The following is a 24,527-nucleotide window of genomic DNA, read 5'->3' as shown; positions in this document are numbered from 1 at the left end:
CTGAGGGATCGGGGTCACCAACGAAGGAGGTTGAGGACAGAAGCTCACAGCTTGCTGTCATCAAGAAAATACCACAGTCAAAGATGAAACAGCCCCTTTCACTGGAGCATCTATTTTGTCTCCTGGGCCTCACACATTAAATTTACTCATTTTAATACCATGGCTCCAACTGATTTTCTGTGTGAGATCACACACATAGGCATCAAACTAATGTGAGATTACATGCCAGCTGCCCTTTCCACCGAAGAGTCTCTTCTTGTTTCTAATTAAACTTTTTTTTTCTATGACAAATGCCAAGATGCCAAAAAAGATCCCTATTAAAAATGAGAAGTGCCAGGATCTAGGGGTCAGGGGATGCTAGTTCCCCATGCCTGGGTGCGCTCATGTCAGTGCCGAATATCAGCGGTGTGCCCAAAGGTTGTGGGATTTGGGTTCCTTTGAATGGGAGTGGACCCAGCTCCAGAGGCTGGACTGTTTTGCACACCCAGCTACCAGAGAAATCCCTGCTGCCACTCAAGCGTGGGTATGCTGAGGGCTAGTGTGAGGGCAGCAACAGATCAGTTCAGATCCACTCCCAACCTGGGAAGGAGATTCAAAGGCCAGCACCCTACTCCCTGCTGCCAGTGTAGTTTGGTGGGAGAACAGGAGGACAGGGAAACAGAGGATGGCATCAAGTGCCAGTCTGTCTCTTACAGTCCCAGTGACTTAGGAAGGAAATTCTCCTTTATTGAGCATCCACTATGTGCAAGGAGCAGCAAAGACTTTCATAGACTCCCAGCTAGTCTTCACAACAATACCAAAAAGTGGGCATTATTACCAGGCTGAGGATGTGGGCAAGTTGAAAGTGCTGTTTGCTTAAGATCACACAGCCATGGTGAGGTAGAGTGTGGGTCTGAACTCAGATCTGTTGGAGCTTCTCACCATTTCCACTTCATCTCTGAGTCCCTTTTTCCTCTCTTAGAAAGTAAGGATGATAACGTCATGGGGTTGTGAGGGTCAGATGAAAAATGGATGAGGACAATAGGCTTCGTTGCTGCAAAGACGCTGCAAGTGGAGGGTAGGGTGAGCATGATTATCAGTCATCATTCCTGTCGTCCATCCTGAGCCACCCGCCGTTGGTTTCTGACTAGCGCTTATATAATGAAGATCAGGCTGCTGTTCATAGGAACTGCTACATGCCAGATGTTCTGTAAGATGTTCTATACTTCCATTTTCTATTAATAGAAGAATCACTGATTCTGGGCTTTCTTCCTCGACTTGCTGGGGAGACAAGAAGTCCGTTTCATTATGGGATGAAGAGTAGACATTGTCACCATCCCCAGCCCTCACCAGAGAGGACACAGTTAATGGGAAAATGCAAACTTCGATGAATAAGAAAGACCGTTAAAGTAGCATCTCCATCTTCTCATCACCAAATGGGGTTCAGTGTGACTCAGCACAGAGTCATCCTTTCCTGTCAAATCCTGACATCTCCATCCAGAACAGAGTGATTCAGAACACTTTATTCCAACCTCCAGGCCAGAGTAGCTCCTGGCTTGGGAATTAGAGATCCTCCAGGCAATTTTCTAGTTTTACAAACATCTGTGTCACTTAACCTCACGGACTCCCTTTGTTTATTTGAATAAACACAGGAAAGATCATATTGGCCATATTTCACTGGACTGACCTTGTCAGTGACAGTTTAGTGCTGTGTTGTCTGGGGACATCCTACACTCAAGTTGCCAATGTAGCAATAGCCCAGTTGAGGCAAAGGGGGCAGAAGAAGGAACTCGAATGTCTTGAGTGGATCCAAGGAGCAGTGATTGTGTTTAATCAGCATGGGTATTCTGGGCCAATAGTCATAGCAGTTTGATCTTAGGTGGATCCCTGAGGTGTTCCACATCAGAAATGGAGGGAAAGTGGATGTGGTTCAGGGACACACTGGCCATTTTTGGGGGACAGGATGGCACTGTTCAATTCTAAGCCTTACCAGTTACACTTCAAATCAGTCAATTGCATTCACGGTTCTTTCTCTGTGTTCCTCATTCCAGCCTTTGTGTCTGTCCACCTCTCTGTCTCTCTTGCTCTCTCACTGTCTCTCTGTCCTCTCTCTGTCTCTTTTGTGCCTTTGTCATTGTGACTCTCTGATTTTCTAACTCCCAAATATAAAGAGTCCAGGAACAAGGCAGACTTGGAGTTTTACACTGTTCTCCCACTAGCAGTCTGTGATCTTAACACGTCTCTGAACATCAGCCCCCCCACCTTTTTTTTGCTGAGGAAGATTTGTCCTGAGCTAACATCTGCCGCCAATCTTCCTCATTTTTTTTTGTACGTGAGCTGCTGCCACAGCATGGCCACTGACAGACGACTGGTGTAGGTCTGTGCCCAGGAACTGAACTCGGACTGCTGAAGCAGAGTGCATCAAGCTTAACCACTAGGCCACTGGGGCTGGCCCACTTTCCACATTTTTTAAATGGAGATGGTAATACTGATCTTGCTGAGTTGCCATTAGGATATAAAGCGAAACAAAGAGTATATAGTAGGCAGCTCAGTCCCTGGCTTATAACTATCGTTCAGTAAATGCTAGTTCCCTCCCTTATCTCAAATGTACTCTACCCTTTGATATATTAGAATCCCACCAATCTGTTGGCTTTCCTCTAGTGTGGCCAGCCCTCAGCCCATTTTCAGATCAGCCAATGGAGCTATGACTGGCTGGAACCATTTTTCATCCAACTGGTCTCATTCCAGCAGTTCCATGTGGCCTTTCACTGTAAATCAGTCTGGGAAAATAAATGTCCCCAATCCATTAGTGCCTTTCCATCACAAGCCAATCTGAGCCACAAACCAGACAAGGCTTGTTAATGGCCACTTAAATACATTTCTGCAGCCCAGCCTGGAGACCCTCAACCTCCAATCCTACCAGCTCCTGTCTAAGAGAAGCTCCTCTGTGACAAGACTGCTGGCAGCAAAGGCACAGATCTGACCCTTATCAGCTGGGGGGACCAGGTACTCTGGTTTGCCTAGAACAGTTCCAGTTTGCTCCTGCTGTCCCAGAGTAATTATTAATAGTGCCCCTCTCACTTTCAAAAGAGTTCTGATATGAATGACAAACTATAGAGGGTATCAACGGAAACCAAGAATAATAGTTTAAATAATAATAGTTACCATTTATTGACCACTTGCTTTGTGCAAGACACGATCATAAAGGTCACAGAGGAGTAAGCAACTTGTTCAAGGTCAGTCAGCATAGAGGGTACTGTTTGTGCCTCACTGGATCCCTTTTATTGGGCAGCACACCCATCCTTTAACTGCTGGGAGAGCTGGCTGCTCCTAGCTCAGAGAAGTCCCCTTCCCCTGCCGAGGGGAACTGCCCTCAGTCAAACAGAAGCCACCTCTGCTTGAGACGTTCCATGTCCCCACTCAAGAAGCAGCCCACAGCTCATAAGCGACTGACAAGAAGGTGGTAATGGGGGCACAAAAGGCCTCCCCCATTGCTTCCAGGTCAGATCGACTCTGTGGTATAACTCATGCTCCAGAACTCGGGTGGATCCAGCTGAGATGAATCCTTGCCTAGCTCCTTCCCCACCCCTAACTGCTTCCCTTGCTCCCAGTCTCCTGAAAGCACCCTCAGTAAACCACTTACAAAAGCACTCCTGTCTCAGGCTCTGCCTCCAGGGGACCAGACCCAAGACATCCAGTTAGCAAGTGGCAGAGCTGGGACTCACGCCTAGGAAGGTCTCACTCTTAATTACTAAGCAGATGTGACATGATATTGCCTACATTATATATATGATCAAATATTGATGATGATGATGGCCTCCAAGATATCAGGTCACCAAGAAACATGCATCTTGTAGACATAGATATGACAACAACAATACTACTTATTTAGTGCTGACAATGGGCCAGTCTCTTTCTTGCATCTGATCCTCTCAACACCAAGAGACTCATCTTATTATCTCCATTTTGCGGATTAGGCACGGAAAGCTTGGAGAAATTAAGAGATATGTTCACCAAGGTCACATAGACAGGAAGTGGTGGGGGTTGGCCTTACATCCGGGTCCATCTTTCTTCAAAGGCCATGTGCTTTTTCCCACTTGGCCACTTAAATCACTGTGTAAATTCTTCAATGAATAGTTGATGAAATGGGTTCCCCATCAAAGCTGATATCCTTGTAACAATTTAGACAGGAGACTCTGCTATGCCTCCCACTCCACATTCCCTGAAGTGGCTCTTTTTGAGCTGAGTTTGACCATTGTGTCCTCACTTTGAGGCGAAAGCCATACTACTCTGGGAATAGCCAGAGAATGTTCCCTTAAGCCAGACATAAAAAGATCAAAGGAGCCATATTCATTGAAGAAAGGAAGAAGAGCAGGCTTACATGCCAGAGGTGGCTTTTCCATGGAAGGAGACAAAATAGAATATAAGGAAAACAGTAGAGCTTTAAGGACAGACAGACCAGAATTCAAATCCTAACTCTAGTATCTGTGTGATTTTTTGGGGCAAATTTTGGCAAGTTTTTGGCAAACTCAACATCTCCAAGCCTCAATTTGCTCTACCATAATACCTATCTCATTGGACCATAAAAGAGAGGGGGTAAATGAGATAAAATATGATTTCCCCCACATCTTCTCTTCCATTTCCATAAAATTTATAGAATAACCAACATGGACCCTCATTCCAGGTCTGATTAATACTGGTTCAGATATGGTATACTTTATTCCCAAGCAAAAAGCATATCCTACTTAATGATAAAAGGTTTCCATTAAAAATAGACAGCGGATAAAAGGGAGACCTTCATCCAGGAGGCCATCAGCTGATTCATAAAAATAAAGAATGAGTCATCCTGACTCCCAAGGCTAAACTACAATCAATGGGCATATTTGACCAGCCAATCCCAGCCCAGAGGAAGCAGAAGGGCCCAGCGGGCAATCTTCACAAACCTATTCTAATCCGCCCTTGCAAAACGGATTAACTCTGCTTCCAGCTTGGGGAAAGGAAAATCAACCTGAGCCCTTGGCAATACTGGTTTCCAAATGCTCCCCAATGCCTTGTTGGCTGGGGTGGGGGATCCGCAGTGATTCCATTGTGTGTGTGTGTGTGTGTATGGTTCCAATGAAGAAGGGGCTTGTGTGTCTGGCTTTGAAAATCAATCTCCTGGCCTTCATCTTGACATTTACTATTTCAGAATGCTTCAACTGCCATCCGCATCTATGCAGTTAGCAGAAGGCTAGAAAACGCAGACCTATTTGCCCAGCAGACGATGCTCTTTTCTGTAAAAAGTAGCTTCAACATTTTCCCTCTCTGAATATACACTCCGACAGAGTCCTACACACACACACACACATACATACATATAATATTTTTGATCAGTGGTTAAGGAAGGAGAATTATCTATACATGGTTTTAATTCTACTAGGCAGACGTTCCTCCACCAGCAAGTGAAGAAAAATAATGACTCAACAATCCTCCTCCAAGAGTCTTTCCTCAATCCACTCATCCAGCAATAACTTATTCATTCAGCAGGAACTTATTTAGGATGCACTGTGTGCCAAGCACTATGCTGGGCATTGGAGATTTATGGGTGAAAAGGGCAGCTGCAAGCTCTGCCTTCTGGGATCCCTCAGCTTGGTGCAGCAAGAGTTAACAAAATAGAACTGTATAGGATCCCCCAGTGTACAAAAGCCTCTGCCCATAGCCTGAATTCCCCAGAGAGAGGCCCAAGAGTCGTGCGTGTTTGGAGTCAAACACCACCGGCTCCATATACGAGGAGTGAGCCAGAGATCAGTGCCTGCTTCTCTCACCAGCTGCCTTCCAGTCTGGCCAATGAAACCTGCCCTGCTCTCAAAGAAGTGAAGGGGAGAGGAATCTCCGTTGCATTTTTCTTGCCTCTAGATATGGTCCTAGATTCTGGGTTTGGGGGTCTAACCCGGGAACCAACTGGTGAGCTGGCGGCTGCTTTAGGGAGCAGTGTCTGTTGGGGGCTTTAAAACACCGAGATGGGAAAGGATAGGTCCATCTCCCTGTGCCAACAGCAAGTCCCCTTAGGAGCCTCACCCGCTGCTGCATAAAGAACTCAGAGCGGCCCTCCCCGGGGAGCCTCCCTCCCCAGAACTTTGGGGGAATGATCGTCTAATAACAGCAAACGGAGAGGCTTAAGCACTCCAGGGGGAATCCCAGCTGGTGTGGGTCTGAACTTCCACCAGGAGGAGTGGGGAACAGAAGGCTGCTCGGATTGTTGAGCTCCTTCTGAGATGGGAGCCGGAGTTTGGAGAAGATTATCAGTTGTTTTCTGTTTGCTTTTCCTCTTTGGAGAAACAGAGGAGATGCTAGTGGGGAAGAGAGAGGGTTAGGCTGCAGCCTTGGCCTCACTCTCCACCAAGCTTAGATGCTTGGAACCTGACCCCAAGCTTCCCAGTTCCTTTCCCCAGACTAGGAGGGGAGTGTGCAGGAGCCGGGTGGAAGGACCGTTTCCTCAGCCCTGCACTCTGTCCCCAGCCCTATCAGGACAACAGCATAGAGGTTAAAAGCTCGAGTGTCAAATCCTGGCCATGTCACTTAGTGGCGGCAGAGGGATCTTAGGCAAGTAACTCACATGTAAGGAGGGATAATGATGGTACCTAATTCACTGGGTCCCAGGAAGTATTAAACAAGAATCGCACACATAACACTCTAAAAACGATGGCTGGTACACAGTAAGCCGATGGTTATTATTATTTTTTAACCATGTTATCATCAAACCCCTTCTCCTGGCAGCTGAGCTGTCCTGCCCGAGGGAGAGCTCCCATAGCGCAATCTTCCAGACCCCGAGTGCTGGACGCCACCATGCACCCTTTTCCTCCCCGCCCAAGAGCTCACAGGCTCCTCCGGTCACCCCTAGATCCGGCTTGAGGAGAGCGAGGGCCACCTCTCAGCATCCTCCCCAGGATCGGCCGGCTGCGGGTGGCGGGGAGGTTCTGAGACCCGCGTGAGGACGTGGACCGGGGCGCCCACGGAGACTCTTCCCAGGGCAGCGTCCCCGCCGAGACTCTGCCACCCCCTCCCCAGGAGCGCCCAGCGCGCAAAGAGAGAGAAAGCGAGAAAGGCGCGGATACTGGACCAGGCTTTGACGCGGATCTTGAGCTCGCCGTCCTGCGGCTCGGGCATGGCCTTCCTGGTGACCCGCAGCTTGTTGAGCCCCCCGAAGCCGGCCAGCACCACGGCGCGCATCTCCTGGGCGTCCCCGAGGCGGTGGGAGCCGCCGCCGCCGCCGCCCTCCGCCGGCTCCTTGCCTGCCTCCTTCTCGATCATTTGCTCCGTCTCCTCCGCCTTCTCCACCCCTTCCTTGGCCATGGCACTCGGGGGCGCGGGGCGCACAGGCTGCGGCGGCTGCGGCGCTGGAAGCTGGGGCTCCTCTCCCGCGGGTTCCTCCTGTTGAATGTGGGATGCTCGGCTGTGCAATGGCTGCAGCCCCTGCGAGCCGCGCCGCGGTCCACAGCCTCCGCCGTAATCCTTGCAAGAGCCGCGCCCCCACAGCCCCACCCCGCTCCTCACTTCTCTTCTTTGCCCAAGCGAAGCCTCAACTCCAGTTCCTGAACCAGTGTCAAGTCAGGCTCTTGATCCTAGCCCCACGGCTCAGAGTTGTCCAAGACTCGTGAGTTAAATACGCAGAGAGGCCGCCTTGTCCTTCGCCGTGGGTGCAGTACTTGGTTATATACGGCGCAGGCTGGGCGCCTTGAAATGGACACAGATGAATGTCTGGGCCTGGAGGATGCCTCCCCGCGGCAAGGTTGCCTCCTCTCCCGCCGATCTGCGGGGGCGGGCGGAAAAGATGGGAAATGGTGCTGATTCCCAAATTTCAGATCCCGGCTCGAAGGGCAAAGAGATCCGGGAAGCGGGAAACTAGAAATCCCACTCACCGCCCTGACGAGTTCAAAGCCAGGGTCTTTTCACTCTGGACCTCCAGGGTCAGCGCTGATGCTCTTTACTGGACATCACCAGGAACGTCTTCTGATGGCTAATTTCTCACCACCCGCACCATTTCGGGCTATTACACAGGTTCCAGAAAAGAATCCTGTAGCACAAAAGGGTCCTCCTGTTCTTGTTTTGACCCGCAGAAAATTAATGTGCACTCCCTCCCCAACACAGTCACACACACAAACACCACACACAGCGCAGTAACTGGCTTTATGGCTTTTGTTTTTTGTTTTGGAGCCCTTTGAAACAGAGCTCATAGAAAATTTGGATTTTTTGGAAAAAGGATGGGGGGAATGCCTTACAGTAGTTTAAAGAAAGAGGTAGTTGAGGAGTGATGGGCATATATTCTAGTTTCTGTGCAGCCACTGCCAGCCTTGGGAGCTCGGATGACTCATTCAACCTTTCTGAGCCTCAACTCCCACATCCATAACATGGGTGCATTCATTTAGTTTATTTGTATTGTGCTAAGTGTTTTGGTGGATATGACTTTCAGTGACCCACGGTCCTTACCTTTGAGGAGCTCATTCTCAGAAAACGTCAGGCAAGACACAGGCAACGAATAGACAGGACATAAGGAATGGTGTTAGTGCCGCTTCTCCCTCCATTCTCCCTGTGCCTCTCTGCTTTAAACGCCCTGGCCTTGTATTCCTCAAAAAGAGTATTGTGTTCCCTTCCATCACCTGTTGTCCCTGGTCTGGAATGTATCTTCCACCTCCTCCATCTGCTAATAACTCCTGCTTCACTCTCAAATCAAGTGCCCGTTCCTTCTGGAAGGCTCTCCAACCCCCAGGCTGGGTCGGCATCCTTTATGGTAAACTCTCATGGCAGTTTGTAAGAAACTTTAATAGGATTACCTAATAATGGCTGTTTCCTTTTTCCAACTGTGGTCTCCATGTGGGCAGAAGCTATTTCCGCTTTTATCCAGCATGGTTTCCCCAGGGCTTAGCACGTGATTGGTGCCTAGTGGAATATGCTCAGAAAAATGGTGGTTGGATGAATGAAGGAGTCAGTGAATGCAGATGCTACTTTAGGAGCCCAGAGGAGGGAACTGTTGACTTGACTGGGGAATTGGAGAAATCCTCATGGAAGTGGGGACACATGAGCCAGACCTTGACGGATGAGCCAGGTTCCTCTGACACGGAAGACTACAAGCACATCCAAACACATAGAAAAGTGACAGATGAAAGGACTTTGGAGAAGAGACTGGCTTGTTCTCTGTGGGCTGAGCATTAGCTGTGTTTAGAAATCACTGGAGAAGAGGCTGAAAGGTTGGTTGGAAATAGCTTTTGAGGAGTTTTATATACCATGTTGAAAAATTTAAGACATGACCATGAACGCTTAAAAAACAAAAATGAGGGAACGGCTTTACCAGAACTGCATTTTAGGATAATAACTTTAGCAGTAAGTGGGTGATGGATTAGATGACAGAGTTACTGGAAGCATGGAGGTCAGTTAGAGACTATGGTGTAGACAAAAATTAATTAATTAGAAGGGCCTCCACTGAGGCAATGGCTGTGGGATGGAAAAGAGGGGATTGAAAGGAAGCTGAATAGACAAGGCTTGGTTAGTGAATTGAACATTTTACTGTAAATCCAATTATCCGAATTATTAAGTGTGTTTACATTGTGAGGTATAGTGTTTAGGTTGGATTCTATCCTGAAAACAAAAATTTGAGTGCCTTGGGGCCGGCCTGGTGGTGCAGCAGTTAAGTGTGCATGTTCTGCTTCGGTGGGCCGGGGTTCACCAGTTCAGATCTCGGAAGTGGTTCAGATCTCGGCACCGCTTGGCAAGCCATGCTGTGGTAGGCGTCCCACATATAAAGTAGAGGAAGATGGGCATGGATGTTAGCTCATGGCCAGTCTTCCTCAGCAAAAAGAGGAGGATTGGCAGCAGATGTTAGCTCAGGGCTAATCTTCCTCTTCAAAAAAAAAAAATTTGAGTGCCAGTGATCTATTTTAGAGGCAATCCCAGGAAGCTCCCATCAGGAAGCAGGAAAGTGAGATAGGGAAGGAATAGAAGCCAGTGCAGGGTGTATTAATAAGCAGGTTGCCACAGGGACAAATGGGACTCAAACCCACAGAAGATCCTTAGGAGGCAGTGTGGATCAAGCATCAGAGTTGTCCCACCCAACTTGGGTATTTATCACTACATTTTCTGCGTGATTGGCTAAGGGCCGTTCCTGGAAGTGTTAACTCCCTGGCCTGCCCAGCCGTCTCCATGTACCTGGGCTAAGAGAATCCAGAGGCAGAGAACTTTGGATGCTCTCAGAGGCAGCCCATCATCTCCTACAGGAAGTGGTGAGTTCAAAGACGATATGGGTTCGGCACTGATAAGGTCTGCAACATATGGTATTGTTTTGGGGGTGTCTACCATTCTAGACACTTTGGGTAGGTTTTGTCATTTGTGTCTTAGAATAACCTTATTAGGTAAGCATTATTATTCCCACTTTATAGAAGAAAAAGCTGAATTTTAACATGGTGAATTATCATACTCAAAGGAACACAGTAACTGTGGTGAGATACAAAACCACCTCCAGACTGATGCTCTTAACGTCTCACCGTGCTCGTTTGCTTGCACAGGTGAGACCAGTTCCGCCCCTGATTGATAATTCTCCATGACATTTCCCACGTTCTCTGCTCTTTTATTGGCCTCCTAATCTCTCTTTCCCAGCAAGACCCCTTGCCTTGATTCTGAAGGTGTTCCTTTAGGATCAGTAAAGCAAAGCTGTTTTATAGTCAACACATAACATGTTTAAGGGAAAGTGTTTGCCTTATAGTATGTTAAGGGGGATATAATTACTCCCTCTAAGGGAATCTTCTGGCTGTTTACAAACCCCAGGTTATAATTGGTACGCAGCCGATTGTCACAACAACTGAGAGGAAACACACCATACTCGTTGCTGTGTAGGGAGGAATACCTTCCTCTGAGACCTACGTACCACTATTTGGATTGTTAAGTATTCGCAAATCTGCTTCTCTCTGATGGAATGTCACATGAGCCATGCTGCAAGGCATTTCTCCAAATAAACAGAATAAATCTATTTTCAATTTATAAAACTGATTCCTTGGGCATTCGCTCAGAGCTGCAGTTGGGAATTATCTTACATTGTAGGGCAATGTCAAACAGCGGCCACTGCTGTTGAAATATAGTATTACAGCTCAGCTCTATTAACTTGTATATGGCCTGGGAACAGGAGTTTGTGCCTGTGAGAGGACTGTAGAGGGTCAAATTCATGAACCCCTCAAGGTATTGGCCATCTGAGGGGAGTGTCACACAACAGAGGTGAGGTCTTTGAGTAAGAATATATGGGAAACAATCTTAGTATGATTTTAAGAATGGCTTTCTAGATAACCTGGAATGGTTCAGTAACTTTCCAGAGAAATATGTTATCTGGGGAAAACACTCAGTATATATCCCTTAATAATATATATCTATATCCTTCAAACTGTATCCTTTAATAATATTTCCTCTATTGTATTTTCCTAAATATGATTAGAATCATTTATTATACATGAATTATACTATTCATTCTACAAAATTGTCCTATGCCATAGGTACTATTGTCCCTATTTTACACTGGAGAATTTAATAGAAACTGAATAACTTTCCGAAGGTCACCTACTTGGTCTGTGGCAGAGTTGGGATTTGAAGTGGGAGCCATTTGACTCTAAAATGTGGATTCTTAACCACTATTCCATAATATCTATGGTTTTATATGCTGTTACGTGTTTCAAAAATGCCATAGAATAGATCAAGAGGAAGGAAACAAATTTAGAAGGTCAATGATGAAGAAAGGTCATATTAAAGGATATGAGCCACAATTTCTTGTAGTTTGTGTTGATGTAATTGAAGAGATAATGGAGCTTGATTGCCGTGAGCACAGCATTATCCTCAGAGAACTACTGGATAGGTGTGCAGCACATATTGAAAGTGGTAGAATAAACTTCCTATTTATATCTCATAGGAACAATCATAGGCAGTTAACTCTAGATGTGTCAGAGGAGAAAAAGTGAACCGACGTTTATTCATCAGCTTTTGGGTGTGACATTGTGCTGTTGCTAAGTGCTAGAGATAGAATGGTGAATAAGACAAACGTATTCCCAGTCCTAGTGGAGATAGCATTCTAACCAAGGAAGCATATATCGGTTTAGGTTGGGTTCCCTAAAAGCAAACCTTTCTTAATTCAAACATTTGAGTGGAAATGGCTTCTTTGAGTGGTGATTCCAAGAAATAGGGGTCTGTAGAAGTGAGACAGGGAAGGGAAAGAAGTCGATACAAGGTGCATTATCTAGCAGGTTATTACTGTCATTGACTCAGGTTAAATCCTGCTGGAGAACTCTAGATGACAGTGTAGAACATACCTCAAAGATATCCCAATCGAGAGACAAGGCAAATGGAGTATCCAGCAACTCGTCAGTCCCTGGTCGAGGGCTGTTTCTGGGGGGCACTAACCATCTGCCCCTCTGGCCTCCCTGTACATGGGCTGTTTGGGAATTGGCAGTTAGACCAAGCTATCCTGAAAGAGCCGCAGGTGTTCCAGTTGAAAACCATTGGGTCATTGTGCATGGCAAGGGTGAGTTCCAAAAGGGTGTAGGTAGAGACTCAACAGTCTCTGCTACAGATGTTAAACGAAAAACAATCACAAAAGTACCTAATCATTTACCAGTGTGATAAGCACTGTAACGAAGAAATACAAGATGTCGTCTGGAGGGTCAGGGAAGTCTTCACTATGAAAGTATTGGTAAAGTATTAGATTCAGCTATGAATAACAAAAAGCTCAAAATGAAAAGTGGCTTAAAGAGATAGAATACATACGAATAGGATAGAGACTCCACAAAGTCATCAAGGATCAAAGTTCCTTCCAGCTCTGTACCTTAACTAGATGAAGGATTGGTCCTCATTCTCACTGTTCAAGATACGGCCCTCACATCCACATTCCAGGTAGCAGGATGGAGATGAGTGGGAAGGGGAGAAAGGCTCACATCCTTCTTCTTAAGGAGGCTTCAGGAGTCCGCCACAATACATCTACTTAGCTCTTAAAGGCCAGAGCCTAGTCTCATGGCCACATCCTGCTGCAAAGGATGCTGGGAAATGTAGTTTTTCCTTAGTTAAGGGACAATGTCCCACTTAGAAGTCAGGGTTCTATAAGTGGCGGGAAGAGGAGAGATAATATTGGGAAGCATAGCTGTGGTATATAGCAGATGCCACTGAGGGGCTTGAAACAAATGAGTGACAGAATTTGTGGAGAATGGAGACTAGCCCATGCCTCTTGAAAGCACAATGCTATCCAAGGATCCCTATCGTTGGTACTCAGTGCTGCTCTCTGAACAACTCCTTTTCACCCTATTGGATTTTTCTTTTCATAGAAATTCAACTCTAATTTTATAATGAATGTTAACGAGAAAACCCAATTCTCTTTCTATGACCAAAAATGATAGTCATAAGACACTGAAGACCGTTTTAGCTCTTTATGACCCTGACCATGTATGAATAGTATTAGAGACAGCTCACCTGCTTCACTCTTTTATCCATAACTAGCTGTTATCCATGCAGAGATGAGCTTATCGATTATTTAGTATCATTTGGTAAACATGGTTGGCCAAGTGAGGAGAAGAAAATACCACATAGGACTGAGTAAGGAATTTAAATCAAGCAGTTTATGTTTTTGAAGTCTTGTTCATACTAAAAGATAATTTTTGAGTAACTTCTTTTACCCCATCCCTGGTTATTGTCTAAGGTTTTCCCCCAGGGCGATGCTGCATGATTTCTCATATGAATCATCGCCACAATGATGCTGCCTGCTTCTTTCAAATGCTGCAGAGAGCTGTGTTTTCCCCAAAGTGCTTTGTTATAAATCATTGTGAATAATGGTAATAGGATGGGGATAGAAAATTCAGGTTCAGAAGTAAACAAAGCATTTACTCCTCAGATGAAGTCCAAGAGAAACCAGAAAAGGGGAGAATTCCGATCCCCCACTCCCTGCCACCATCACACCATGTTTTTCCCTAATCTGAGAGCATCATACTATAAATCAGGATGAAATAACCCTCCAGCTAACTCGGTCTCTTATTTCTCTGATATCTCTGGTTTGGGCTAAGAGCTGATTTCTCTCCAAGTTTTGTTTCCTTTATTATTCTATTGGCCCATATCCAGTTGGTTGGGACTTTCTCAGATTAGTGACTGTGTAAAGCTATAAGATCTTGATGTAAACTGAAAATGCTCAATATAAGAAGGGCACATTTTGCCAAACCTGCTCTTAGAGTAGAAGGCTCAAACCTTAGGAGACAGGGAAAAGCTCTTCCGGAGCAGGTATCCTACCCTATTCCTTTTGGTATGCTTCTCCTCTTCATAAAGTTTTGTAGGGAGTTTTACACAAAGCAGACAAGAAATAATGTCCTTCTATCATATGTCCATCCATCTCCCCATTCATCCATCCATCCATCCATCTACCCATCCATCTATCCCACCAGTTCCTGTATTCTTACCCTACAATAAGCAAAATAGAAGGAACACGTACCTTGTTTCCAGAACTTTTTCAGATCTCAGTTTTCCACTTACTGACTCTGTAGCTTTTAGGTTCCAAGAGGTTAACAGAGTTGCCCAAATTAGAGAATCAGAAGACCTAATTTTTAGGCATCGTGTGAAAAACTGTATGAGATACCATGCCAAACTCTTTCAAGTATTATTTCCCATGCATAGCAGTTGATGAATAGACAATAACTCCCTTTCTGCTCCTTTCAAGAGTAAGGCCTGGAACATGTCCTGTGGGGGAGACAGACACATAAACGACATGGCACAATGTCCTGGGAAGGCAGGACAATGTAGACAGAGGATAAGTGCATAGGCCGTAGGGTCGGATGGGCTGTGTTCCAATCCTGACTTTACCTATTCTAGCTGTGTAACTATGGGCAAGTTCCTTAATCTTGCTGATGCTTTATTTTCTAATCTATAAGATTAGATCACACCTACTTCTCAAATTTGTGGGGGAAATTTAAAAGAGGTAATCCAAATAAATGTCGATGGTTGGAAAAATTACTCTGTACATGTTTATACCTTGTAACTGCCTTTGTCATAGCACTTAATATTTAAACAACTGTGTTTAATTCGAAAAGTTTAGAGTTCTAGTCCATCCTTTTCCAAAGTACGTTCGGTGGAACAGTGGTTTCTTGGGGTACTGACTGATGCTAAGGTAAAAGGGAGTTCTGTGGTCAAATTTGCTTGGGACGCTCTAGGTCAAGGGCAGTTAAGCAGCCACCCTTTTTTTTTTATTGGCACCTGCTCTGACATCTGTTGCCAATCTTTTTTTTTCCTTCTCCCCGAATTCCCCTGGCACATAGTTGTATATTCTAGTTGTGATCGCCTCTGGTTGTGCTATGTGGGACGCACCTCAGCATGGCCTCATGAGCAGTGCCATGTCCGCACCCAGGATCCGAACCCTGGGCCGCCAAAACAGAGCACACGAACCTAACCACTAAGCCATGGGGCCGGCCCCTAAGCAGCTGTCTATAACGCAGGGTTTTTTAGAGTCTTGTGTTAATCTGACTTTTGAATCTCTAAATGGGTATACAGAATGCAGCTTCACCCAAATTTGCTTAACGTCCAGTCCTTTTCCTGTGAAGTCCACAAGACTGGTGTTCTGCAGGATATCTTCTGGGAAAAGCCGCTCTAGACAAATCAATGGATAACTATTCCTGAGTGTCTGCTCAGGGTAGAAACAGGTGAGGAAACAAAGATGGAAATGGCATGACCTGCCCTCAATGAGCTGAGAGACTTACTTAAGAGAAAATAAAGCTACAAACAGTTTTGAGAGGATTTAAATACTAAACTGGGGCCCAGGAAGCTTATGAAACAAATAAAGTGGGTCTGATGTGGGACACCATAGAGAGTGGTGGGGACTGGGACAAACAGGAGTGCAGACGGCCATTCTAAAGGGATAAGAATCAACTCAACTTCAATCCATCATTGCCATGTAAGAATGTGTGCTCAGGGTTGCCAGGTCTTCCAAAGGTTCAAAAGAAGCCAGAGTCTGGGTTTTTATGTGAAGTCTCCTGAATTTTAAAAATCCTAGCAAGTATTATATAGGATGAACAAAACATATCTGTGAGCCAAATTTAGCCCATGTGGCTCCAACTTGCAATTTTCGCTCTAAGCCAGTAATTCTCAGCCGGCGTATTTTGTCCTCCTGGGGACATTTAGCAATGTCTAGAGACATTTTTAGTTGTCACAATTGGTGCTCCAAGCGTCTGATGGGTAGAGGAAAGGGATGCTGCCAAACATCCTACGATGCACGGAACAGCCCCCCACAACAAAGAATTATCCAGCCCCAAATGACAATAGGGCCATGTTGAGAAATCCTCTTCTAAGCCATGGTTCCTTAGATCCTGCAAGTGATGAGGCCTGTGGTTTTGACTTGCTACCTGTGTGACTTTGGAAATGTCCTTGTTCCAGTTGGTAAAAGAAGATACTCGGACTAATTGATGCTCAAGGGACTTTCCAGCCCAGGGGCTGAGGTCACATCAGTCGTCACTGTTGACAGTGGCCTGGCACAAGGGCTCTCTCTGCAGAAATGACATTGATCAGAAATGATAGCTATTGAAATGACACACACCAGGGGAATGTTTCCAACCTGGAATACTGTTTGTCCTTTTGATGAGTTCAGAGCCTGTTTCATGCAGGTCTCACTCTAGACACTTGAATAAATTTGGAGCTGATTTTAGAAGGCTGCTAAATCATCCTGGGCAATTTTGTTTTAGAGACCATTCATATTTTGTTGAAGGGAAAATCAAAGAACATACTTTAATTTATATACCACTGCCTTCCCGAATAGAGACAGTCTCTCAGATATTGATTTTGACTTTTGGCATGGCGAGAGCCTGCTTATCCAGTTGTCATCATGAGCAATGTTGCTTGTTTGTTTTTTTAATCTTGAGGATTTAATTCAATCATGCCCACGGTGGCATTAAGGCAGGCTGCAGGATGAGATGCGTGGAGGGGTCGATGCTTTGACCAGCATAACAGTGATGCAGGGGAAGCAGGACAGAGAGAATGAAGATAGAGACTGGAGTCCCCAACACCTACACCCAGCACTTTAGTGATAATGTCAACTCTGACCCCACCTCCAGGCAGTGTGAGTCACCCATGACTTAGGCTGCCCTCATGAGGGTCAGTCCTTCTTTCCTCAACGGGCTCTTACTACAGAGAAAGAGCTTTCTATGGTCCTGGAGAGGTAGAGGCAAGGATGTTGTTTAGGGACTCCTGGGCACGGACCCCATTCCCCCTCTACCCAGAGGAGGTTGTGCTCTCTGGTGACGTTGAGTGTCATTCGGGAACCAGGAGAACCAGATGTTTGCAACATTTGCTTCAACAGCAGTATGTGGATTGTAAGGGTAAGTTCTTCTGGCATGGTCATACAAGCTTGAGGACACAAGAGCGGTGGCAGAGCAAACCCACGCTGTGTGGAGGGCATCGTCAGCAACTGCGCACTGTGAAGGGCTCTGGGGCCTGGAGGAGCTGCTCCAAGCATGCCACGTCCGCCTCCTTCTCTGGCTAGCAGTCACTCTCCCAATAGCTTCCTGTACGCTTAGCTTATGGAGTAGGGAAATCAATCGAATTGCATGGTAGGTGTGCGAGTGAATGCCTGCATCCCTGCCCGTCCCTAACACACTGGCAAAGCAGGTCAAGGTACAATGCTGACTGATGCGCAGGGGTCTTAGTCAAGGTTCCCCCTAAAGCAGACCCTGAGGCTAGGATTTGAGTCCAAGCAGTTTATTTGGGAGAGGATCCCAGGAAACACAGCTATGGTTTAAAGAAAGAACACATGGGTATAAAGTCAAAAGAGACCAAGGTATTTATAAGAATACTGAATGTTCTGCAGTCCTCGCCCTGGAAATAAAACTCAGAGGAAATCTGTTAATCATGACCCTTGACCAGCAGCTCTCACTGACTTCGCTTAACACATGAGATCTTCTTTGGGGGAAAATGAAGATTTCAGTATTTTTAATAAAAAATTCTAGGGTCCTAGGTAAATTTACTTTACCAAATTTTCTCTAATTATGTAAAAATAAAATTATTCCCATAAGAAGAGTGTTGGAAACAGATGGACTGCATAATGTAGTCAGGATTTTTCCATCTGTATTTTTGGGCATCTGGGTATTAACTTGGGATTTCACGGAAAGGGATATGCTCGGAAGTGAAAGTCATTTCAGCTCAATGAGAGGACCATCCCTACTCATGGAAAAGGCCCAACACAGACAATCTGGACAGGGCAGTGATTTATTTAAGAATGTTCCAGTTGGTGAGCAAAAAGCATCTGAAAAAATAAGCTCAAATAAATACAAATGTGAATACTGACCTCCTTCCATTTGCCAGTGAAAGTGTGTGAGTGTGTTTGTGTGTCTCTGAATGCTACAATTCAGTATGATTGTAGGTAGAGGGCCACGGACCCACATGGAGTGTTTTGGGAAGTATAAAGTGGTACAAACACGTGAGAGAAGAATTTGTGCATATGTAACAAAAGCCTTTAGAAGATGTAAACTTTTGACTCAGCCATTCCCTTTTTAGAAAGATATATTCAGGAAATTATTGAAGATGCATGCAACTATTTCAGCTCCAAGCATTCTCACAGCAGCATTAATTATTATGCTCCCAACCTGGAAATCTAAACTTCTACAACAAGAGTCAGGATAGGAGATTGGTTTTTCATATCCATGAAACTAAAAATCATGAGATCTTTGAAAATATTTTCAATGAAAGTATATTTTAAGCAGATTGCAAAACACACTAAGTGACACCAATGTGTATACATAATACTTGGTTTTAAGAAGATCTGAAAAGATAAAGAGGGTCTAAACGGTGATTATCTCTGGTTGATGATTTTATGAATATTCTGAAAATTTTATTCTTTGTACATATCTGTGCTTCCTAGTTTTTTCCAATGAACATATATTGCTTTTATACTTAAACATTTTTAAATGATCTTCTTTTAAGGAAAAAAATATGCCAGTATACATCTTCCCTTCCAGCCCTTCCAGAAAAAGGAAGAAATTTTTAATAAGTGAATGAACAACTATCTGGTGTATGATGTTTTTATATATGTCATCTCATTAATTGACACAATATCCCATGAGGTTGAAAGTACTTTTATCTTAATCTTACTCCCATTTACAAGACACTGAGGCACACCCTCTAGAAAGTGGAAAAGCTGAGTACAACCCAGCTCGGCTGGTTCCAAAACCCATATGTGTTCATCACGCCAGCTGTCACTCAGGTCCCAAAGGATATTCTGGAGGACTCTTTTCCCGTTGATTTTCATTTCCCAGAGCTCTGTCCTCAAATTGGCTTGGAGAGGCTGAGCTTCCTTTTCAGGGGAAGCAAAACAAGCAAGAGTTTAGTCTATCAGATTTTAAACACCTAACAAATATTTACCCTTGGGGTGGGATTATTTCCCCCTCCCATTGCCTCTCTTCCTGGGACAGGGAGTGTCCCAACTCTAGGAAAATAGACAGTATTTGGTAATAGGACCAGGATGGAGAAAGAGGCAGCTTCTTCTGGAACAGCACGGAGGTAAGGTTGTGCACGGCAGTGTAGAGCTGGCTGCCTGGGAAATGCTTCACTAGCCGAGTCCAAGAGGAACCTGCATCTCCAGTCCCAGTGAGCCCACCCAGAAGAAACTCAGGGAATGAATGAATGAATGGGAAGTAGAACTTCGTTCACCCCAGGGTGGGGAGAGCTAAAGGATTAGAGATACTAAGGGCAATGGAGGAAAGGGAGAGAGAGAATTCCAAGGAGGAAAGTCTTTTTTTAACCTTCCCACTGCATAGTAGGTAGTGCTAAGGCGTGACCTTAAATGCTTAAATGGAAGGTCCCATCTCTACTCAGTTGCTTGGAGAATTGGTGCCAACTTGTAGAAATAGGGAAGCCAGTGGTCCGAGGGTTGGTATGGGTTGGATGGTATAACTCAATCCCATGATACTGGATTGTTTGGCCCCTGTCAAGCCTTGTCTCACATTGACCCTGAGTGTGTAAGTGACCAACTGACGGTTAATATTGGATTGTACCTCTCCTCCCTTCTCATCCTTGTTGACTTTATTTTTTGAATATGTGGAGCATTTAACATGCTTCCAAAGGTCAAAACTATACCAAAAAGTATACTCAGAGAAGCGTTACTCCCTCCTGCATCTCTTCCACCCTGTCCCTCCTCCCTGCCCCTTGTAGGTAACCAAGGTCACTGTCTTCTGGCTTATCCTTTGTGTTTCTCTGTGGAAAGATTAGTTCATATATATGTACGTTTTCTTTTTTCTCTTCTAACACAAAAGGTAACATTCTATATATGCCTTTTTGCACTTTGCTTTTTGCACTTAGCAATCTCTCCTGGAAAATACTCTGTAATCAGTTCATAGAAATATTCCTTATTTCTTTTTACAGCTGCCCAGTAATCCATCACGTGAATGTACCAAAGTTTATTCCTGTCCAGTTTTTAAACTTTGACAACTAATTCAATTTTTAAAAGAGAATGAAATACACTGTGGGCTGTGAGATTATGATCTCTGGCCTGCACACTTGCGTGGAGTTGAAATGTCCCCAAGGGAAAGGGAGGGCTCTGCAGGTGGGAGATTGGGAACGTAGAAGCAGCCAGCTCCTAGATGGATGTTGAAAACCTTTCCCGAGATGGAGAGAGGGCTGAGCCTTCCCCGAGTGATGGAGACTCTCCCCCTCTCCCTCCCCGTGCACCAGAGAGGTGACACATACAGAAGACAATGGCCATGGGGAGGAAGCTCATAGGGGGGCTGAGACCCAGGTACCAGCACCCTCAGCCTCAGCACTCACACAGGCACGGAAGCAATAGAGAAATCCTCCTTCAAGGAATGTATCAGTGAGGACCAAGAGCCCCCTGAGGGAATTCTCTTCTCTTTGGAAGACCTCTAGAGCCTTCACAAGTTGGAGGGAGTCGCATCATTGCATTTTCTGCTGTCCTAGTGGGATGGGGAATCAGCATAGATTTTTCCTCTATGTATTTACTTATTTGTTTGTAACTGAGATGCAGAAGGCTGTTCATAGGTTAACTTCTATTCAGAGAAACAAATGTGATATTTCCTGCACCCTGTATATTGGAACTAAATTCATCACTCCTTCATATATACTATCTTATTTGATCCTTAAAGAATTCCTACCAGGAAGATATTTTTCCTACGTTATACATTTCAAATTTGCAAGATCCAGAGAGGCTAAGCTTCTTGCCCAAGACCACACAGCAAATAAATGGCAACACTGGCATTTGTACCCTGTGTCTCACTCACAAATCCCCAGACCATATTCTCGAAAGAGTACCACTTCTCAAAATAACCGAACCCACGGTAAGTTCATGATCACAGAAATCACAATTGTGGCGAGTTGAAAAAATATACTTCAGTGTGTTTTGTTGTTCTGTTCAAAGCTCAGGAAGTACAGAGCAGACCAAAGTGGTATCTGCTTTAGAGTCTACCTGTAAACCTGTGAATATCCAGGAGTGATTTTGAATAAGTGGATGAAGCAGTAGTGGATATTTATTTGGCATATTTTGTCAATTACATAATTTAATTTCACCTCTTGGTTGGGAGATGGGGAAATTCACTCCAACTAGGAGGAGAAGCAATAAGAACTCCAAGAAGAGCTGTAGGAGAATTAATTAGATTGGCTACAAAAGTGGTTTTTGCTTTTTCATTACTTTCTTCAGCTAAAAGTAAAAGAAAATCTTTTTTTTCTTTTTCAATTTTTTTTTTTTTGAGGACAATTAGCCCTGAGCTAACATCTGCCACCAATCCTCCTCTTTTTTGCTAAGGAAGACTGGCCCTGAGCTAACATCCGTGGCCATCTTCCTCTACTTTATATGTGGGACGTCTGCCACAGCATGGGCTGCCACTGAGCTGGCCCCAAAGAAAATCTGTAACAATGAGCTTAAAGAAAAAGCAAGGGGCTGGTCCAGTGGTGCAGCAGTTAAGTTCACAGGCTCCCCTTCGCCGGCCTGGGGTTTGATGGTTTAGATCCCAGGTGCGGACCTATGCACGGCTTGTCAAGCCACGCTGTGGCAGGAGTCCCACACATAAAAGCAGAGGAAGATGGAAATGAAATGGATGTTAGCTCAGGGCCAGTCTTCCTCAGTTAAAAAAACAAAAAAAAGAGGAGAATTAGTGGCAGATGTTAGCTCAGGGCTAATCTTCCTCAAAAAAAAAAAAAAAAAGAGAGAGAGAGAAGAAAAAGTGAGGTAGTGTTTGAAAGGACACCAAGGGCAGATGGGGAAGCTGAACAAGGTAGAAGTCTGGAACCCAGGCTGCCATTTTCTTGGTGTCTGGGGCAGTGTGGATTTTCTCTTGGCTTCTCTCTGAAAATTGGCTGCCCCCCTCCCTCTCTTGTGAGCTTCTCTGAGCATTTGGTGGAAAATGATTGTTTAAACCCTCAGCGTACTTTCCCTTAGCTCCTTCCATGGATAAGAAAGGAAAGGTAAATTTGCAAATCGCCCTAGGTCACACACTTCTTTTTTTTTTTTTAAGGATTTTATTTTTCCTTTTTCTCCCCAAAGGCTCCTGGTACATACTTGTGTATTTTTAGTTGTGGGTCCTTCTAGTTGTGGCATGTGGGATACTGCCTCAGCATGGCTTGATGAGTGGTGCCATGTCCGTGCCCAGGATTTGAACCAGCGAAACCCTGGGCTGCAGAAGTGGAGTGCGTGAACTTAACCATTTGGCCACGGGGTCAGCCCCGGGTCACACACTTGTAAAGGGCAGATAAAGAATTTGAACCCACATCTCTTTGATTAAAACCACTGCTCTATAGCTATAAAATAGGAATGACTTTCCCTTTCCTGGCTTCCTTAAGGATGGGTTGGTAACTTCAGATAAGATGCTAATAATGTTTTGGGAATTAAAGAGGACCCTTTACATGTGGAAGGTAGTACAAGGACTAACACACCCACCCAGGGCAGACACTACCTGGAGTAGCAGGTCCTGGATTAGAGTGAGCCAAGTGAGGCTGAGTTGTGGGAATGCATGGGTGGATCCTGTCTTTGTTTAAAATATTGACGTTTTGGTCACCATGGATTTTTGCATTCTTTTTGATTTCTAGAAATCATTCACTAGAATATTATTTTGATACCTCTCTTGGCATCTGTTTAAGTTTTGCATCCGAGGTGAATGCTTCACCCTCCTGACCCCAGTCCTGGCCCTGCCGTGTTTGACCTCACTGCAGGGGTTCCCAAAGTGTGGGGCACCCACAAGATAATGTTAGGTGGTACATTGCCAGGACATTAAATAACACTGGGCATTTCATGAGAAAGCTGTTTTTCCTTTTTCCCCTTCTTTTCCAAACCTTCTGACCAAGTTAAGGAGAAAGTATCAGGTTGAGTGCTAGCAAATATTTGACACCTCTCTAAATCTTGCTAATTTTTTCTTTTATCAGAAAGAGATTAGACTTTGGGCTCAGATGCCCTGGAGGTGTGCTGGGTATCTTCTGTTTGAGCTCCAGGTCTACTCTCCTCCTTTCGCCACCCAGCTCTGTGCCCTGGGAGGCTGATCTCCATGGAAACCATTGGAAGCCATCAACAGTTTCACTTGCCCACTAGTTTTTGGAGTGTTCTAATACTGATGGGAAATACCAGCAGGGGATTGGAAGGCTGGAGAAGGAGAGGGAGTTCAGAATCCTTTCTTCCCCCAGCTCCTTCCCTGCCCCATTTGGTGAGGTTCCTCTGATGAAGGCTAACACTCCCGCTAGGCAGCCCTTTTACAGATATCGCTCTCCCTGTGGATTCCAACAACCACTTCCCTTCCTACTCTTTCCCTCTTAAGGTAATGTTGCCAGAAAAATACAGGACATCCAGCTAAGTTTGAATTTCTGAGAAACTCATACTTTTAGTGTGAGTAGGTACCACATACTGCATGGAACATAATTATACTAAAAAAATTGTTGTTTTCTGAAATTAAAATTTAACTGGACATCCTGTGTTTTTATTTGCTAAATCTGTCAAGCCTACCCTAGTGGGTAATTGCTCCCTACTGTTGCCGGTCCTTTGTTAATTTCCCCCAACCCTGCCCACACCTTTGTTAATAGTCTCTCCATTAAACTCTCCTCAGTTTCCCCATGTGAGGGTGTCATCTGTTTTCTGATGAGCCTGGGGCTCGTACTGGCAAGCATTAATATCTGGCTAGAATTTTATAGCATTGTTTTGTCTCTCATTTCGAGTTTGTCTTCTCTTTGTGGCAAGTGATATTGGTTTTCCTTTCATGGTAGTGAAATATATTTTCCCCTTAAGATAAGTGTATTTAAGTTTGAAAATAATAGTAGAGATGGAACATAGCTGTAGCAAAAATCATGGAGATGGTACACAAGCCGACTGGCTTTTGAGAAACCGTCAGAGTTGGAAAGCATGGCATCTGGAGTCAGACTAGCTCTGGTTCAAATCCCAACACAGAGTGGTTGTGAAGATTAAATGCGATGGTGAATGCAAAGCAGTCAGCAGGGTGTGGGGGCTCTGTTCATAGCAGTGTCATATTTACGTATAAACAAGTATGCACCATCATCCACCCAGAGAGGGAAAGAGACACACCCACAGGCACACAGCAAGT

The 24,527-nt window shown here is 45.0% G+C and overlaps 2 protein-coding genes across 5 annotated transcripts in view; both read right to left on the bottom strand.

Moving 5' to 3' along the window:
• Positions 1 to 7,750, bottom strand: part of VAT1L (vesicle amine transport 1 like) — a 142,328-nt gene extending 134,578 nt beyond the window's left edge. Inside the window, exon 1 of the mRNA XM_023637363.2 lies at positions 7,079 to 7,750. Coding sequence (XP_023493131.1) covers positions 7,079 to 7,311 — 233 coding nt within the window. The 5' untranslated portion in view covers positions 7,312 to 7,750. The remainder of the gene's footprint in view (positions 1 to 7,078) is intronic.
• A 9,934-nt stretch (positions 7,751 to 17,684) lies between these two features.
• NUDT7 (nudix hydrolase 7) overlaps positions 17,685 to 24,527 on the bottom strand; it is a 39,163-nt gene continuing 32,320 nt past the window's right edge. For 3 of the 4 annotated variants that reach the window (XR_001380394.3, XR_011436916.1, XR_011436922.1), the window contains one exon: positions 17,685 to 19,291. The gene's annotated coding sequence lies outside the window, so the exon portion shown is untranslated. The remainder of the gene's footprint in view (positions 19,292 to 24,527) is intronic. The other variant, XR_011436913.1, reaches the window with a different exon arrangement.

This window comes from Equus caballus, chromosome 3, assembly GCF_041296265.1.
Source record: "Equus caballus isolate H_3958 breed thoroughbred chromosome 3, TB-T2T, whole genome shotgun sequence".
In the NCBI taxonomy this organism is placed as follows: Eukaryota; Metazoa; Chordata; class Mammalia; order Perissodactyla; family Equidae; genus Equus; species Equus caballus.
The sequence above is the reverse complement of the archived record's forward strand: the minus strand, read 5'-3'. Positions and strand labels throughout refer to the sequence as shown.